Source organism: Bombus flavifrons, chromosome 4 (assembly GCF_040668555.2).
Source record: "Bombus flavifrons isolate JBK064 chromosome 4, iyBomFlav1_principal, whole genome shotgun sequence".
In the NCBI taxonomy this organism is placed as follows: domain Eukaryota; kingdom Metazoa; phylum Arthropoda; class Insecta; order Hymenoptera; family Apidae; genus Bombus; species Bombus flavifrons.
Window position 1 is genome coordinate 4,396,485 of NC_138445.1, and position 18,880 is coordinate 4,415,364.

Below are 18,880 nucleotides of genomic sequence, written 5' to 3' on the forward strand. Positions count from 1 at the left end.
TTTTGAACGAGCCATGGGATTGGTTGCTGGTGGGGGAAATCGAGTAGTGATAGGAGACCGCTCCCAGTATGATGGCAGCACTGGACGTGGATATACTCACTACGTGAAATTTCAAAAAACTTTCACATACCTATAATGATCAAAAGAAATGATCCTCTATTTTCGCTCTCATTTTCTAAATAATACAATTTATATCATAGAGATAATAGTGTTTGCAAAATAGTATATATTACATCTTTTTACAAATAAATGTACTTACTTTTATACGCTAACAAAGATTGTAACGAAACAAAGATTCGATTTATTAATTTTTAAATAGAATTACTAAGTATTCTTTCCTGCATTATATAATTTAAAAATTCTTTACATTTATGTATATGCTCATCATATATCTTTACATCAAATCTAAGGTAGTTTTCAAATTTTACTAGACAACCTTTACCTTCTAGCACAGAAAGTGTATTTAGAAACTGTTTACACATAATATATGAAAACATTACACAGTTTGTGTACAATAATGCATTTACAAAAATCATTCGTTGTATTACAGCCTTTTAATTATATATTACCTCTTAGTCCATTTTAATTTAAAGACTTAAAGAAGGCACAAAATACAAATTAGTATATCTTTTCTTGACTCAACAATTTTTAATAATTGAACTATAGATAATAGTAAAATTGCTCTTTATTATGAAAATGAACATTTTACATGTGGCTGGTATTTAATACAGCGAAAATTACACTAAATGACACAAGTAACAGTAGTTTTATGAATAAAATGGAAAGTGATGTGAACAGAACCAAAATAGAAATCGATAGTTGTTAGAACTAAAAACGTATACTATTTTATTTCAAATTGTTTCGATATTTCTACTATGGATTTTACATTAATTGAACACTACTGGAATAAAGATTATATATTACATCAAAGGCTTTGCAATGCCGAAATACTTTTTCTTTGACCTTCACACGAGTAAAAGCCTTATAGATTTCAAAGATTCCAGTCTCATAATCATGGACATAAATTATAGCACGCTACAAATTACAACTTATTGCGTTTCATAAGATTAACAGAATAGAAACAAAGTCAGCAGAATGATTTCTCATGTAATACTAATGTTACAGAGACTGAAAACTTCAAAAATTTAAGCAAAGATATTCGGCAACACAAATTTTAGAATACAAAGTGTCCAAAATTAAAAATTTAATCTAGAGGTATTTATGCACACTGTTTACTGCTATGAAATAGTTAAGAGTATTTAATAACAAGAATGAGTACGTAACTACTTTTACTTGTAACTATAATCGTAAGGTATTAAACAGTTAAATATAAATGGATTAAAAATTTCAAAAATTGAAAGTGAAAAAATTTATGAAATACCTATTAATACTCGCTCATATTATACATTTTTATCGAATTACTGTTATGCTATTTAATAGCTAATTTTAAGAAAACAACATTAGTTGCACGCAATAGTTTAAAAAAGAGACAAAGTTAAACACCATGCACAAAATAAGAAATCAAAAGAACAATTTTCTTTTAATATTACAAACTTTACGACACATCCAAGTCCTTAAATACTCCAACTTTCAAAACGTTTAGTTTACAATCCGCATACAGTATCAAAGACTTCTGCAGTTTTGAGCAAACCATGCTACAACGCATCGCTTGTCAAGTAATTGCAGTATAACGTACACTAAAATTTTCAGACTATATTATTAACTTTCCCGACTCTAAATGCCAATTATGTGGTGAAAATTTGTCTTTTTTTTAACTCTCGTTACCTATATTAAATTATATCAATATTTGTTTTATTTATATATCTATATATATATATATCACGCCAGTCTCTCGCCATCAATTTCGTAACATAGGTACACTTTATCAACAATCACTCTGCTCGCATCTGTTTTGTCTACATAGCTTCACATGTTCTTAACTGAATCACTAAATTATGCTGGCTTTTGCGAACCCTTCTTTCCAATCAACGATTTGTGGATATGTGGTATAACACCTGTAACAGGAGAAAATTACATAGAAAATCATTGTTTAATCGAAATCGCATTGATATAACATTCTATTACTTTTTGAGAATATAAGATATTTACAATAAACATATAAGATAAATAATTCTTATGTTTTGACTAGACCTTTAAACTACTTTAGATATTAGAATCTGAATAGCAAAATTAATTACTTTAAATCAAGACTTTTAATTCAGGAGCAAGCTAATGCTTTAATTTATTATAACAAGATTATATAATATGATAATATATGATCACGTGACCTATTAATTATGACTATTAAAGTAATGGAACTATTACAAAACATACCTCCTCCAGCGATAGTTGCTTTAATGAGACTATCTAATTCTTCATCACCACGAATAGCAAGCTGAAGATGTCTTGGTGTAATACGTTTGACCTTCAAATCTTTTGATGCATTTCCTGCCAATTCGAGAACCTAAAACAAACAAAACATCGTTTCATAACACATCTAATATCGTGCACTATTTATGAAACTTTAGCACGTAACACTACAAAACACAATACCTTACATACAAAATACAAAAAATAATATGAAAACATGTAACAATATGTGAATAAATACGTACATATCAGGATTAGACATCATCTTTTAATAGAAACATAGAAATGCTTAAAAGTCACAAAAGTAATTATAAACTAAAGCATTAGTAATGCAAGAATTATTTGTCCATAAACATATCTTTTTAGAATGTAACTATATGATAATATTTCCCTAACGAAGATGGAAGTTTTTACTTTCGTAAAAAATGAAAAATATGAATTTAAAAGTGAAATTCTATATAACACGATAAGCAGAAGAAAGAATTGTTCCTTATTTGCCTACGGTTGACGAAAAGGCGGGAAAAATCGGCCATGATGCTTGGCGTTAGTGACGCCATCAGTCGCTAGTGATGCCAACGCATATAGTCCTGGTTATAACGGCTGATCTTCCTATTGTGCGTATTTGCCTTTCTTTCTCTGTCTTTCTCTCTTTGTTTTGTGAATGCTTTCTTCTTTCACATATATTCTCACTCACCTCAGCAGTGAGGTATTCCAAGATAGCTGCACTGTATACCGCTGCTGTAGCACCGACTCGACCATGACTTGTGGTTCTGTTTTTCAAATGCCTGTGAATTCTACCAACCGGAAACTGAAAAAAACCAAACGTACTATGTCTAATATAGGTAAAAATGATATTACATCGGAAGGTAATTTTGCATTCGTGGCAAGGTAAATATTTTTGGGTTAGGACGCATCATATATAATGTCTGTTCAAATAACATGAGGTCACTCGGCGTCAGCAGCTTTTCGTATAACAAATATCGAACGACGACGAATGACACAATTTTTCGTAATATTATACGTTCCCAGTACTTTCCCCGCAACAATTCTTTATATAGCCACGCTGTACCCGATTCTTCTAAACGAAAAACCAATTTTGTCTACACATAGAACAGCACACATAACTCAGTCCTTTTTTAACACAACGAATATCGAGCGGTGTTGTACGATGATTCGGCTTTCCCGAGCTCTCCAGTTTAGTATGTGATTTCGTCATTTACTAACGAATGTCCTGTATTTTATTTATTTACGCGTTCAAAATACTAGTAAATTTTCTACAGTTGGAAATTATAATTATCGGAAGACAATGGTTGATAAACTTCATAAAGAAAATATGTTATGTTACTTTACAAGATATTAAGTTTAATGTTTACATACTTAATGTTATTATTTACATGTTTGTATACATAACTATATACGTTTCTACGTATCACAAACTAGAGTTCTTTAAATTAATTTAAAAAATTGTTAAATTTTTATACTTAAATAAATAAGAATACACGACTTCAACATAAAAAATATCAATGTCGCTATTGACTGAATTTCAATAATGGACGAGCCTATTGAATACAAAAATAATAATACAAGACTAAATTAGAACTGCTGTCAATTTAAATTATCTTAACAGAATTCGCATAATATGACTAAACGCAAACAATTACCAACACAGCGATTCGTATTAAATGATTTTTTGAAAATTATAAAAAAAAAATAATTCGATGAGAATCATATTAGTAGCTGAATAGGAAGATATGAGAGGGGGGGCGTAGAGTACACAGACTCAACGACTCGTTTGAAAACTTCCGAACTTAGACGTAATCACCAGAACTTCAATTCAAAAAATAATAGACTTCCTCCAAGTTTTCTTCAGTTATTTAACACAATACGTATAAATCGAAGTTAAATCAAGCATTTTCATATATTTTATTCACAGCAAGATCGCAAATACTTGAAAAAAATGAATTGTTCATTATGTATCTAAAAACGCTTCGGTTTTTCGCGCCAACCACAATGATTTAACCTTTTTACCCTTAAAATCTATTTAAAATAATCACGTAGACGTTCATTATCGAAAAATAATGTTGACAAACTTCTATTCTATGCATTTGAACTGGTCGAGTAGTAGGCAATAAACTCACCTGCAAGCCGGCCCTCGCCGAACGAGAGACCGCCTTCGCCTTCGCTTTACCCGAGTCCTTGCCCGCCTTTCCGCCAGCCTGTTCAGAAACGAAAATCACAGTTAATTTGCGAGATACGGCCACGAAATTTCGCCAGAAGACAGCATGAACATTGTAGAATACGGTTGTGCTATTAGAATGCACGGATGGCTAAAGGATCCGCTGAAAACTTGCGGATACTCACCATTATCGGACAAGAGCCTTTGTGGTTCACTACACGACAGACTTGCCAGAAGCACAGACGACGCCGTCTAAGCGCGGTCCCGCCAAATACGCTTGGCGCTGTCGGCACGTCCCGCGATCGTCCCACGTGACTAAAACACACCAATTACACTCACTCAATAAAATGCCCGTTCGCCATCTGTTGGTCTTGACTCGTTACAACAATTTAGTCGAAAGAGTAACGTTCCTATCTTGTATCACTTAAACATTGCATCGTGTACACTGGGTAATTTTCCATACTGTCTAAGGTACACTGCGTTATTATTCCCGTTGGTCACTTACCGTTTATTCCCAACTTATCAAACACTACCTAAAATCTCTTTGAATTTTAGGCGTAACCACCGTGTAATTCTCATTTTATATTTTTCTATATATCTCTTTGTTTGAATTTATAAACACACAAATGGTTTGATATTCAAATTCTTTTCATATAACAGTATTTTTTATACCGGCAAACAGGAAACGTAATTGCATCATTACTAATAAATGTAAAGTTAATAAAAATTGGAAGAACAAAGAATTTATCATTCTGTATAAAAATTTCCTTGCATCTATTGTACAATCACACACAGTAGATTACATATTATATTTTTATAGTAGTAATACGATTTATATGTCGTACGCATATCGTTTCTAACGTTTAAGATATGTTTCTTAAAAAAAATAAATGATGTTATAAATAGTAACATCTGGCGTAAAAAAGTGATTATACCTCACCTAAAAAGAATAAAATGTTAACGACGCGGTATCGATGAATTTCAAAGTAACCGATGAACTTTAGTCTTAAGTTATAGTCTCAAGAATTCAGTTCTTTCTCACACATTGTGTCACAGGTATAATATAATAAAACAACACTGTACGAAAAAGTTAAATCTGAAATGGAAACTTTAATAAACGTATATAATATATATTCATATTTTTATAATTAAATTATCAAACATAGGAGCGTGTTATCATTGAACACAACTGAATAGAATAAAATATGACGAAGAAATATCTACACAAACACATAATATAAAATAGTATTAATATTTTGTTGTTCGCGTTATGTAGTAAAGGCACAAATTAAATTATTCCTGTAAAAATAATCAACATGTATTTCCTTCGATTTTAACAGCTGACACCGTGAAGCATAGTATGTAATGGATTAGTATTGCGCAGACGAAAGAAACTGTATCACTCTTTATTGATAGAAAGGCAGTCACATAATAAATTTATACAAAAGGTATGTATGTATATATGTGTATATATAGAAAATACGTACGTTGTTGCTACGAGGATAATATCAAGATTATACTACAGGGAGAGGAAACGAGCAGGTGTATCGCGTTTCTATTTGAACCATCATATGACAATAAACAGTTCCCAGGTTTTTAAAGAATTATTGTGGAAATAACGCGAGTAGAGTCCCTAACGTACACATCTCTATATTATTAGAGAGCACTGTCTAAAACTGCGGTTGGCACGACCATCACGGATGGGTTGCAATATCGACGAGTCTCTGCGCAGACATGCGCACTGTTGCGTGCGCTTTACTTGCAACTTTTCCCGCCATTTTTCTCATTCCTCGCCCTTTCATTGGTACTATACGTCGTGTGTTTACCCTCCTTTTTGTTCCTTCCGTTCATTTATTCCGTCGTAACCACTACCGCTTATCATTCGAACTTGTCTGTAGTTAGTATTGCTCGGACTTCTTTGTTTCGGCCAGTTCGTCGCACTTATCCTCCAAATCCTCCTGCAATTCGAATCAATATTATTTCAACAGTACTATTACAGATCGAAATGTTTTAGCAGATAGATAAAACAAGCAGCATTTCACAGACTTCTAAGTAATATATAACACTGAATAATATCATTAGTTGTTTTATCTTAATTATATGGATAGTTAAATTCTTATTGCAATGTTCACTTCTGTTTATTTGTTTCAAAATATTATAGTGGATAACGGTGTATGTAAAAGAGTAAAAATTATTTTAGACGAGTAGACAGTGAGAGTTTAGAGGAAGGTTGTATCACAATATAAAAACCTTATTGACAATTATTCAAAAGTGTATAAAATATATAAAATAAAAGTTTCTTTAAAATTAATTTAGAAGGTTAAGTTTGCTATATGAGAACTATTTAAAAATCTTGTTATTGTACATAACATATGTACATTACACTTCACCTGTATAATATATTGTTTACCAGTATCTATGAAATTTTTAAAATTTATTAACTCTCTAGCAATTATAGAATTTAATATCATAATACTCGAATTCTTTAAACAAATAAGGTATATCAATTCCTCTATTATAAAATGTATAATTATTATAATTAAAATTAACGTTTTCCATGTAATATCATTAGAAGTTTTAATAATTAAAATTTAATAAATTGTAATCATTGCATTCCAAAATTTATTCATGTGTATGGGAGTATATTCGTTTCAAATTACTAACTAATTAATATTATAAATTACTTTATAATTAATACTAATTACTAATTAATAACTTAAAATTATTCATTTATAAATATCAGGGATCGTTACCTCGTTAAGCTCTAAACATTTGCCCCACTCGATAAGGGTAATTTTATGGTCGTTGTCTCTGTCGCAGGAGTCGAGGAACGGTGCAATACAATGCTCGAGAGCCATCAAAGGTGCTTTAATGGGGAAAAGTTCGTGCCTGGAAACAGCTCTGTCATGAGGGTGACCGTCTAAGTCGCACCATTTCCAGATAGCGGCGTTAGTCCAACGCAATGTATGATTTGTTTCAGCTTCCCGTTGCATTTTCAGATAATGCGACGGTAATTCTTGACGATCAGCAAGATCTCTCATGATATTAAACAGCCAGTCTCGCATTCGCCTTGGGAAGTCAGCCATGTCTTCCTTTTTGCACTCCTGCAACGCGGAAAACGGTCGACGTTAGAACGAAACTATAAGAATACAATTAATTCACCCGTCTTCGAACTACTTCTTAAAATTTTTACTAATTCCATGTTGCATTGTTTAATTACAAAACTAAAATATACATATATAGTCATCCATAAATATATTTATATTATAATTAAAATTTTCTTTTATAAATATATTTATTACAATTTAAATTAAAACATTACAAACATAATCATCGAAATTTTGTATTTCACAAATAAAATATTTTAATCGTAATTTATCCGATATTTATTCAGTTACGCTACGTATCTTTATGTGAAAATTTAGTTAAAATTTCCGAAAATCGTTGAGTTTATATATCTATGTACTAATCTTTGTTTCATAACAAAGTCATGAACACATTCCCGTTTAATTATACGATGAAGTAATCTAACGAAATGGTGTTTAATGAACGCAAGGACAGATATAAAATTACAATGAAATCATTTCTACAGGATAAGAAGAACAATAATACACGATAGATAAGATACACTTCTGGTCATGAATAGCATTCCGTTATATCAGCCAGTGATAACTGTAGCAGATACTTTACCAAACCAATGAACGCTTGTTAAGATTTATGAGAAAGATATTCGACTTTTTCGATTTAAGCGCAGCATGTACCACAAACGATACGAATTTGTTTTTCGTATCGTGTGCTTTGTATTATATTCTTTATAGAAATTTAACGTATCCGAACTCGTCGGTGACGATGGTAAATACTTACAGGCATCTCTCGGCATTCACCGAAGTATACGACGTGAACGTGTTGATACTTCTCGGCGTTTCTGCATCTGGCGTCGCCGGAGTCGCAGAAACAACGCGCCTGGTAGACCTCGCAATCGCTTCCGAAAGTTTCATTGTGATTAGTGCAAACTTTTCGCCTAGGATCGACCTCTTCGTCGCATACCTCAACGCAAACACACTCGGCGGTGTCTTCGTCGATAGCCTGAAATGATCGTAATCCTTACAACTAACGAATTTCTTTGTTGGATGGAACGTTCGAACGTAAATGGAACGTTCCAAACGAACGCAGTACGAAATCTTACCAACCTTTATTCAAAAATTTTTAACCAATACCATCTTTTATAGTTTGCGTACTTAATTCCACGAGTTGAACAGAAGATTCTCAAAGGCCGATAGCGAAGCGAATTCACGAGAGATACATTTTTAGGCAGAATATTGTACAGAAGTATCTCGATCGAATCTTCGAATATTTCAAATAATTCTTATATCTTTGAAAAAGATATATTCTTACAAAGCGAAAGGATTTAGTGGACCTACTGTCTGGCGGAGCACTTTTCGTATTTCTGCGTTTTTAGACGCGTACGATTGTAAACAATCGTAACAAATACATGTTATAAAATTGAATAATTGAGAGCCGAACATAGTCGATGTACGGTGATTTGGGTAATGACAAAAATACAGAAGAATTGTTGAAGAATTGTACGCATCGTGGTAATAACATGCGATTTCGGTCTCTGACAAACCTTGCAAACTCGTCCTGCGCCACAGTGTTTATCCATGCACGGATCCATACGGAGCAAGCTCTGACGCTTCGATCCAACCTCGTTTCTGCCATCTTCGACGGTGACCTCAGCATCCTCCGCTGCCTCGGCTATTTCATCAGCCTCAAGCATGTTCATGACCTCATCTTGAACGGTGGCTTCCGTCGTGGTTGTGCGACGGCGATGTTTTTTTCGTCGCTAAGAATCGATAATCGTAATAGGCCATGTTATTAATTCGTGTTATTATAATCTTCTAATTTTATGAGTATCGGTCCGCGTGAAATAAACTCTATCGTGATTTACCTTAAATTATCCAACATGTTGTGTATAAATTTGTTACAAGATCGTCGTTTGAATATTTACATTTAAAGAGATAATTATAATACTGTAATAATTCGCATCTGTATACTTAATTTTTATATATCTTCTGATCAACTTACTTGTTGGGCTGAGACGTCCACCAAAAGGGACACTAACAGCAACGCAAATAAAAGGAACTGCAGTAGTTTCGTCCGCATTGCGATCTCTGCGACAAACAATCGATCGTTAAACATGTGCGTGTGAGCTTAAAATACATATATTTAAAATAATGTGAATTTTCTTCTCTCTTTTTTTATCCCTTAACGCGTTGGCAGCTACGATGGTATTCGAAAGACATAAGGAAAGAGATTTCTGTTATTCACATTGCCGTTTCATAAAGTTCTTGCGCGGTGAAGGTTTATTATTCTAACGCGATCGAAGCAGATTTTTCGACAGAAGATCGTTCGTACAGGATTCTACGGTGGTCTAATTTAAAAAATGTCCAACAATATATGTATAACGTGCTCGATACAACCGATCCCGCTTGGGTCAAGCAACGTGTCCAACGATAAATCTCTGAGACCTTAATAGGAGCAACGAAGCGATAACCCAGATACTCGGAAATCACAATTCTTTACAAATGTTCGTAACTACCCGAATACGTATTGCGAGCACGCAATTCTCTTGCCTGATTTCTTACGCTCGTAAATACGTCGTGCGACAAATGCGGATGATAAAACCTATTTATGCGGTTGTCTTTATTAGTTTGAATTGATGACGAGAAACGAAGGTCGCGTTGAACTCATCAACCAAGTATGACAACGCCTACTTCTATTTGAAAGATCTTCGTTTAATTCGAAATGTTTTGTGATTTCAAAGCAGCTTCGTAATTCTTCCAACTAATATCCTTTTGTTCGCCAGAGTATTATTTTTAAAAAATTATTTTACGATTTTAAAACAACACCTTGCTTCTTCGAATTCATGTCGTTTTACCTATTCGTAGAAGTACTATTTTATAAAAAGTATTGATTTAAATTTATCATGAAGAATATTGAAAACACTATTTAATTTACAAGTTGCGTTGCATCCTTATTAAAAATAGAGAATTAAAAACAGAGCAATTGTAAATTACATTTCGCTCAGATTATTTTATTATTATGGATTTATTATCTCATATAAATTGATTAATTGTGCAAAAATAAATAATTACTATTGGAAAAACACGTGGAGAAATTAAATGTCTAATATAGAATCGTAAAGTTTGTTTAAGAAAAGATAACTCTGCTTTTATTTTTGTATACGTGTTTCGCTTTAGCACGTGTAAACCAATTTGTGACTTAAATGATATTATTGCATTTTTCTAAAAACGTACTAAATCATCTTTAACAGATTGTAATAAAAAATAGTGATAAAGTGTATTTAAAATGTGATCGCAGAGTCCTTGTACGATGATTTACAGCTACAAATTAAAACACGTTTCCCTAGCTTCCCTAGCTTCCCTAGCGGGTTAACTGGCTAAATATAGCTTGGTTTATGCGTAAGGTTCAGTCGGTTTGATTACATTTGCAGCATGAAATTTCCGTTAAACAGAATCGTTAAATATGTAGGGCTATCGTTACACGTGTTACATCAGCTGTTTCTTCGAATTCTCTGTTTCTCTCTTCAACCTAGATTTTGAACATAATACAGTACAACAAGAATCTTAATAAAGAAACTATGAGTATTCTTCGAATCTACGTTAAATGTAGCTTTCTTCTTTTCCTCAAAAAAAAAAAAAAAAAAAAAAAAGCAAAAAAAAAGGAAGAAGAAATTCAACGTTACATCCGTACCCTGTTAAGTGATATATATATTTTTATTCTTTCTTTTAATCTCTGTCGTGTATTAAAATGTCACTTACTTTTAGGAAATTAGTATACTTTAAATCTACGTTAAATGTACTTTTTTCTTCTTTAAAAAAGAGGCGGAAAGAAATTCAATGTTACATATGTAAATTGTTAAGCAATACATATGTACATTGTTAAGTCAATATATGTACATCGCTAAATTATACAAAAACATATGTATCACTTAACAATTTATACGTTTTTATTCTTTTTCTTAGTCTCTGTCGTGTATTAAAATGTTAGTTACTATTAGGAAACTATAAGCGAATATACTTTAAATCTACGGCAAATGTACCCTCCTTTTTCTTTAAGAAAAGTGTAAAAGAAAGTCAACGTTACATATGTACATTCTTAAATTCTACAGATGTTGTTTTTCTTTTTCTTAGTCTCTGTTCTATGTTACAATGTCATCATTCTCGAAACTGAAGAAATCTGAACTTTTATATCATTCTCTTTGTGCCATCTTTGTTTCTCTTGATTTGATTTAAAATATTTAATCGCTATTTCGTAATAATTTGTATAATATTACTATTTGAAAGTAGTTGAAGCTATATTTACTTGGAAGATAAAAGATACAACTTTTCGAATATTTCAAGGTATTTTGAAAAATAAAAAGTGCTAAATGGCATATTTAGATTAAAAAGAACCAGTATAGTGGCTTTGTTTTTATAATGAAAACCGATGGTACTCGGAACGTTCTACGCAGGAGACTTCAATTCCTCGAAGAAACGTATCGCTACTTTCTTCTACGAAATCGCTCTGCAGCATAACCGTACCCCGCGTATCATGTAAACGCTCTAGGACGTCCTAATCTAAGTTTCTTAAAATTAAAAATAGTTTCAAGAAGCTATTTCATTAAGAAAAGTAACATTATTCCAAGTGCCAATTCCGAGCGGATATTCACGGGATTTTTTAAAATTTCAATCGTATTTTACTCTTATTAACTTCCTCAAGTATAAAGGAGAAAAAAATGAAGTAATCGTTACTCGATGATTTTTCGTCGCAATTTTTGTTAAAACGGCAAACATTTTTCTTTTTTTCTTCTTCAAAAACCGCAGCGTGGTTAATTATAAATAAAATATTGCAAAAATATTGTTGAACCTCTGGTAGAGTGGGAGTTTGTCGCAAGTATGTCGCGACAGAAACGCGAACCAGCACGTTACGGCTTATGAAACGTGGAGGCGACTGTAGGAATCGCGGATGACCCGGTTTTTATCGCTTCTCTGATCGGCGCCCACGAATCCGCGTATGTAATCGTCGTCACTCGAAGCCCGAAGAACCGTATTACCGCATTGTCTTCTTAACAAAATTCCCAGCTACGACGTACAAACCCTACCAAATAACGGCGACTTACATGTCGAAGACGCGATACTGTTTCGTGTCCTATTACCAACGCGGTATCTTAACAGTGATAAAAGAGGAACCTTTCCAAAGAAGACGATAGAACGAAGTGACAACGAAGCTCGTCCTTAACCACTGTGAATCGTTCCAGTACGAACTCTGTGTTTTCGCTGACCTTCGTGGAATAGATTTAGATATCACGTTCCATGATACTGCAGAAATTCGAGATCGGGTCTTTCTGTACCACGTACACATTTGTGGCTCTGTGTGCGAAATAATACTTCTAAATAGGATGCACGTAAATTACGCAACGTTCGAAATATAGTTGCTTCAGATTACGGCTTACACGATCGGTTAATAAATTACGAGCGCGCGTTAGGTTGGGGTTAGGTCGCTGAAAAACAAATTGTAGAAAGAAGATTGTAAGGCTGTTCGATAGAATTACAAGCGTGACAACGTCGAATATCCTTCGCAGTATCTTGTTTTTTTTCGGAAGAAGGATGTTGAATTTCCGTTCCAAAAAGCACAATTTCCGTGGTGTTCGCGACAAGATAAACCAGTTGCGACAAACGCCCACTGTTAATACGTTTACCGAGTATATTTTCAGATAAAGTATACATGTAATTGCCGCTCGTGTTATAGACACAATAAAGCGAATCTATCTATTAAATTATAAAAAGATTTGACTTAACTTCCTGGTCGGTGAGCTTAATTAGATAATTAGTGACACTTCCGTGTAAGGAAGTTGATACATGCGCAAAATAACATTGTTTTAATAAAATAAGAAATCGTAATTCTTAAAATGTTTTATTCGTTGTTTAAATCGAATCACAGGATTTTTATAACTTTCCCGCCAGTTGAGTATCTCCTTCCTAATGTCTCGTTTCGAATATGTGTATTTTAATGTAATGTAATATAAAATGTAGAGTGCAAAGTAAAACGCGAATTTACGTTTCTATAATTTTGAAGCAAGAATTCAATGGGAAGAATTAAATTTCACGAGTAGAGCGGTTAATGTCTGATCGGATATATCGTATATCGAGATACCAAACCTACGATCTCAGCATACAACGTATGATAGAGAGTATATATTTCTCATATTTTGTATTATTTCGAAATTCGGATATATCTGTTGCAGTAATTCATATAACGTAGCAGAACTAATCGTTAATTTTTTAATTAACTTAACAATATCTTATTTCATATGTATTCATCTATATGTATTCATAAATATATACATATATTTCGTATTTGTATATGTATTTTATATCTTGAAATATTATATTATATCTTAATATTTTATTAAATGAATGAAAATTTATCATTCGAAGATGTTTGAAAGAGAACTGTTATCAACAGTATAAGAAACTACAGATCATCTATGTATAGCACACCAAAATGCAAATGTATCTATTCGTCTGCGATAGTTATATCAACTTAGATTAGCTCTTCTTTTTCTTAATATAACGTAATCAATTGATGTCAGAAAACATCATAACGTGATGTGATCAAATTACCAAGATCTCTTATATACTTTTAATTCATCGTCAATTCGTATTATATACTCTTTTGTCTACAACAACTTCCAAAGATAACTTCCATTTAAATAATATTAAGTACACGTTCAGTTAATATTGATTTTACGATTATTTCTATTAATATCTCTTCGATATTATACGCGATTACCTCAAAACCAAATAGAATTATTTCACCGTTAATTACGAACACCAAAATCAAATAGAATTACCTAACCACGCCTCGAGTATTTCTCACATTAATAATCCGCGAGAATTAGAAAAACGAAATCACGAAGGCTCTGCACTCGACAATAACCGAACTCGACAATAACCACATCACCTTAAGCCTCTTTCCTCTATCAATCCAAAGGAGCGCTAAATATTTATTTTTACAAATACATCTTCAACTTTCATAGTTTAACGACCATAGTTTATAGACAAAGCGACCGATAAAGCGCAACAAAGTTGCAATGGAATTCCTGCGGCTTGAATATCACCTGCGATAATTCGCGAAAATCGAGAAGGTAAAATTTCACATCTGTTATTGAGCAGTAATCGAGCGCAAGTTATTTTAAAAAGGGGCGTGTAATCGCGACGGATTCGCGTACATGTGCCCGCAAACCGTAAAGCGGTCGCAGCAAGCGCACACCTGTCCGCGCTATAGTACGGACATGTTATTTACCTCGTATCGTTCCTTTCCCTTCTTGCCGGCGTTATCTTTCTGTCCTTTCTCCGGCCGTTTTTGGGAACGTTCAAAAGAGCCCTCCAAATCGGTCGCTGGACCGGTACTGACTGCGGGCAGTGCGCGGAGGAACGACCAGCAGAGACTATCCGAGCTCGCGGACTCACGCCAAACAACCAGAGATGACCTCATCGTTTTTCTTTCTTCCGACACCCCCGTTTGATCTTTCTGCCATATGCACCGCTTCTCGTTCCTCTTCTCGCTGTAGAACCGAGTCCCTCCTACCCGAACAATTACGCAACGTAATGTCCCGTACATACGTAACCGGCAGGCCTCGAAGTTTCTTTTTCGAATAATCTTCAACCGGATAACGTTCGATCCAAGTTCTGCTCGGTTCCATCGAACCTCTATGTAGCAGTATACGGCGGCTCGTAAAAATATTCCGATCCTTGTAGAAACTCTTTACGTTCGATACGGATGCGTCACGCGTTTGCTTTATTTTTTATTTGCTTTATTAACATCGTAGCGAAGCGAGGCTGTTACGATTATGTTGGTAGATCTCAAAACTAATCTGGAAATAGATGTAGATGAAAGCTATTTAGGAAGACTTTTGTATGTGAAAGTATGTATTTTGCAAAAGTCGAGCAAATGTTTAAATATTTAATTATCTAATTACGGCGATAAGCTTCGATATTCGGTGGGATTACCTTTAACAATTATTACATGTTTAAGGTATCTGTTTACTCCGTACACCAATTATTTTTTATTAGTTACATAGTCACGAACTAAGGTATTGGCACGTTCTCTAAGGTAAAAAACTTTTTTTAATTCGACCAAAGTAGCTGAATTTTGTTTTCTTCTGAGGAGTTGGGACTAGTTTACTAGCTGACGGGTAAGAAAGATTTTAGGAAAGTTGCAGCTTTCTGCGCGTCTTTATTTAGGTTTGTAAGCACAATTTAAACAACACATTTTGAAGAGTTATGCCAGCTGTACGTATGCTGAAAATTTCATCGAAATCGGTCGATGCAGAAACGAGTAACAGGCGTCGAAAGATGAACAAGAATATGGATTTATTAGTTACTCGTAGGAAACAGCAATTTTCATCGTTTTTATCCGTCTGTAGCTCATACCAACGTTAACCGGTTTCGATAAAATTGTCAGTACATATATAACTAACATAGATCTACAAAGCGTACTTATCTTAGTTTTTAAACCTTCGTTACAGTCTCAGATAAGAAACTTGTAAGAAGTGACTTTTACTATTTTTCCCGCGATTCTGACCGTCTGCAATTTTTTCAAAAAATTTGTTTCGCGTCATCTCGTTGGTTACGAGATTCTTCCTAACTCGTCAAAAAAGTCGTATGGTCTAACCTTAAAAAAATTATTCGGTTCTAAGGAGTGTGCCAACACTTTCGTTCGTGATCGCATCATATGTGCGGTGAACATCTTGTAACGTTTAATTCAACGACTCGCGAAAGTATCCCAACGCTTATTTATAAGGAAATTTTTAACTATATCGTTACAGTTGCGAACGTACTGCACGAAACTCTTCGAAACGTATCGTTAACAGGTGGCGACTATTACGACTATAATAATGAAATTTTTAAGCAATCTAAAAATGTACGTGAAAGTTACTTTTCTGAGCGACCATACTCGTCACTCGTATGACCGTGAAATGTATTTCGCACTTATTTGTTCTATTCACATGTTTGTTCTGTGACATACACATACGTGGAATTATCTAAATCGCATCGTGTCAGTTACGTTAAGCAGAAATTTAAGCGGTAGATGTGCTCTGATTGTCCGCAAAAATTCGTCTCGATTCAAGTGACTATCGCAAAGATTATAAAATAATCATAGAGTCGCTCAACCGTGTCGAACGATTTAGAAATTGCGACGATTTAACAAAACGCCAACAGAATAAGCTTAATGGCACGAGCAAGTGTCCTCCGGCATTAACACATGCACTTTCACAATGACCAAAACTTTTCTGATAATATCGACTATGCTCGTTTTTTCTCTTACCGATTATGTCATAAAATAGCTCGTCAAATAACTTGTCCTAAAATAACGTGTTAGCCATAATTTTGAGATATTCACCTAACAATATGAATTTTGTAAAAAGAGTAAAAAAAGATCTTGCAATAAACGTCATGCCGAATCGTGTGTACGTAACCACGCGTACTGAACTTGTTTAAAATCTACCATCACGAAATGTTCATAATTTGGTGAATTTTTTATAATGCAAAATATTTAGCGTGTGACGTAAAACTGCTGTAATTTAAAATATCCATAGAAAGTGTAACGCCTCGCTTGATATTCTGTATCTCATAGAATTAGAGTTCATCCACCTACGTGCAATTAAAAAGTAAAATCAATTTGCCGAGTGTACCTCGTCGGATCGTTGCGATGTTTTTACGGCAGTTTCGATAAAATGAAACTGTTTGTCCGCTAATTTTTACGTGTGTATATTTTTATACTTCGCACTACGTTACGCCGCTGTTTGATGTTCGAGTAATCAGGTCATGAGGAACTGTATCAAGTGATCGCAAATAAACGTCTACTGTATCTAATGTTCATATAGGAACGAGAGTAAATCAATTTAACCCTTTAATTAAAGTAGTGAAACTTACATATATATTACGACATATATTAAAACGTGTAGTGGGATTTTCGGAAAGATATTTATTTGTTTGCACGAAACGAAACATCTTGTACAAATTCCGATTTCAATGAAGATATAATTTTTACTTGAAGTAATTACGACAGGAAGGATCAAATAATTCATCCTGCTTCGGAGATAAAATTAGACGAGAAAATATTTGGGTTTTGAAAAGGACATGAAATGTTCTTTTGATCATAACGCGTTTGTTTCAGTTGTTCCAAAAATGTTCGTGTTTGTCTTATTATTTACATTCAAGCAAGTCCCCCAATGTATCGCCGCAAACGAAAAGGCCGAAATAGTTTTCCTTTTAGATCTGATTGTTGCGTTTTTCATTGAGAAAAAGTCAATAAGTAGTCGAATGTTACTGATGGAAATTGAGTATTAAGAGGATAAACAACGTTCAAATAAATATCCGGAATTTACTTAAATAAATTAATGTACCATCGTAAACGATTGCAAATAATAACATTTATCAAACGTTATTACCGCTGGTAATCGGTTCTTGAAGCGTGCAGCTCGAACATTTTGTTGATAAAGAAATGGTGAAATATTCCGATAAATAAAGCGATACTAACAGGAGTTGGTAGTAAGGTAGGTATATTATACTAAATGCAAAAAGTTACAATATATTTGATGTTTGTTTTTTTTTCATTTTCCTTTAACATTATTTCTTTCCTTTTGTCGTAGTAACGTTGACCATGGTTGTACACACAAACTGGCCTGATAGACCGAAATAAAAATGTATACTACAAAAATTCACAACTTATTCGCCATCCTCTAATTATTATATTGTTATAATTATTTGTGTTTCTTCATATTCCTTTCTTCGTTCATTATATTTATCTTTTTTTATTAATTATTATTATTATTATTATTATTAATTATTATTATTAATAATCACTTAAAAACGAAAACATTCACACTAAAAATTTGCAGAGCTTTCGTTCAGGTATAAAGAGGTGATCTCGCGTGCACGTGGCCTCTGAACACTTTGTTTTCAATGCGTTTATACGTGAGATGCACACTGATGTATATATATATATATACTGAACGGTACAAATGAACTTACCTAAAGACTGTATATACATATTGAAAATTGAAATAAGAGCAAAGATCAAAGTGCTACATGCTACTCGTCGAGGCTAGAGAAGAAGCTCGTTAAAATACCTAGCCATAAAAATTCGTTATTGTATTTTAACCCTATGATTTAAGAAGGAATAAATTAATCAACTTATTCGATGCATAGTTAGTAGCGTGATTGTTTGGACATATAAAATTTTATATATTATTATTTGTACAAT

General features: G+C 33.4%; 2 protein-coding genes across 3 annotated transcripts; both read right to left on the reverse strand.

The window, feature by feature from the left end:
* Window positions 1-819: 819 nt before the first annotated feature.
* His2Av (Histone H2A variant) lies at window positions 820-4,861 on the reverse strand. The gene is made up of 5 exons (XM_069110766.1): window positions 4,732-4,861; window positions 4,509-4,586; window positions 3,065-3,178; window positions 2,335-2,464; window positions 820-2,015 (listed from the first exon to the last, which is right to left on the reverse strand). Exons 1-5 carry the CDS (start codon window positions 4,732-4,734, stop codon window positions 1,954-1,956), a joined length of 387 nt encoding a protein of 128 aa, XP_068966867.1. The 5' UTR covers window positions 4,735-4,861; the 3' UTR covers window positions 820-1,953.
* Window positions 4,862-5,936: 1,075 nt separating this feature from the next.
* SPARC (secreted protein, acidic, cysteine-rich) lies at window positions 5,937-15,075 on the reverse strand. 2 transcript variants are annotated; one of them, XM_069110764.1, is made up of 6 exons: window positions 14,915-15,075; window positions 9,632-9,717; window positions 9,174-9,389; window positions 8,411-8,632; window positions 7,300-7,650; window positions 5,937-6,504 (listed from the first exon to the last, which is right to left on the reverse strand). In XM_069110764.1, the coding sequence occupies exons 2-6, from the start codon at window positions 9,707-9,709 to the stop codon at window positions 6,445-6,447; spliced, it is 927 nt and encodes a 308-aa protein (XP_068966865.1). In that variant the 5' UTR covers window positions 9,710-9,717; window positions 14,915-15,075; the 3' UTR covers window positions 5,937-6,444. The 2 variants fall into 2 exon arrangements, with proteins under 2 accessions (XP_068966865.1, XP_068966866.1); XM_069110765.1 differs by lacking the exon at window positions 14,915-15,075 and adding an exon at window positions 10,075-10,097.
* Between the last annotated feature and the right edge of the window lie 3,805 nt (window positions 15,076-18,880).

Coding starts and splice junctions, on each gene's coding strand:
- His2Av (XM_069110766.1), bottom strand. Junction 3,179..4,508: donor CGGCGAGGGCCGGCTTGCAG/GTGAGTTTATTG, acceptor GGTTTTTTTCAG/TTTCCGGTTGGTAGAATTCA. Junction 2,016..2,334: donor AGCAACTATCGCTGGAGGAG/GTATGTTTTGTA, acceptor CTCCTGTTACAG/GTGTTATACCACATATCCAC.
- SPARC (XM_069110764.1), bottom strand. CDS start 9,709: ATGCGGACGAAACTACTGCAGTTCCTTTTATTTGCGTTGCTGTTAGTG. Junction 7,651..8,410: donor GTGAATGCCGAGAGATGCCT/GTAAGTATTTAC, acceptor TCCGCGTTGCAG/GAGTGCAAAAAGGAAGACAT. Junction 6,505..7,299: donor AATGTTTAGAGCTTAACGAG/GTAACGATCCCT, acceptor TTCGAATTGCAG/GAGGATTTGGAGGATAAGTG.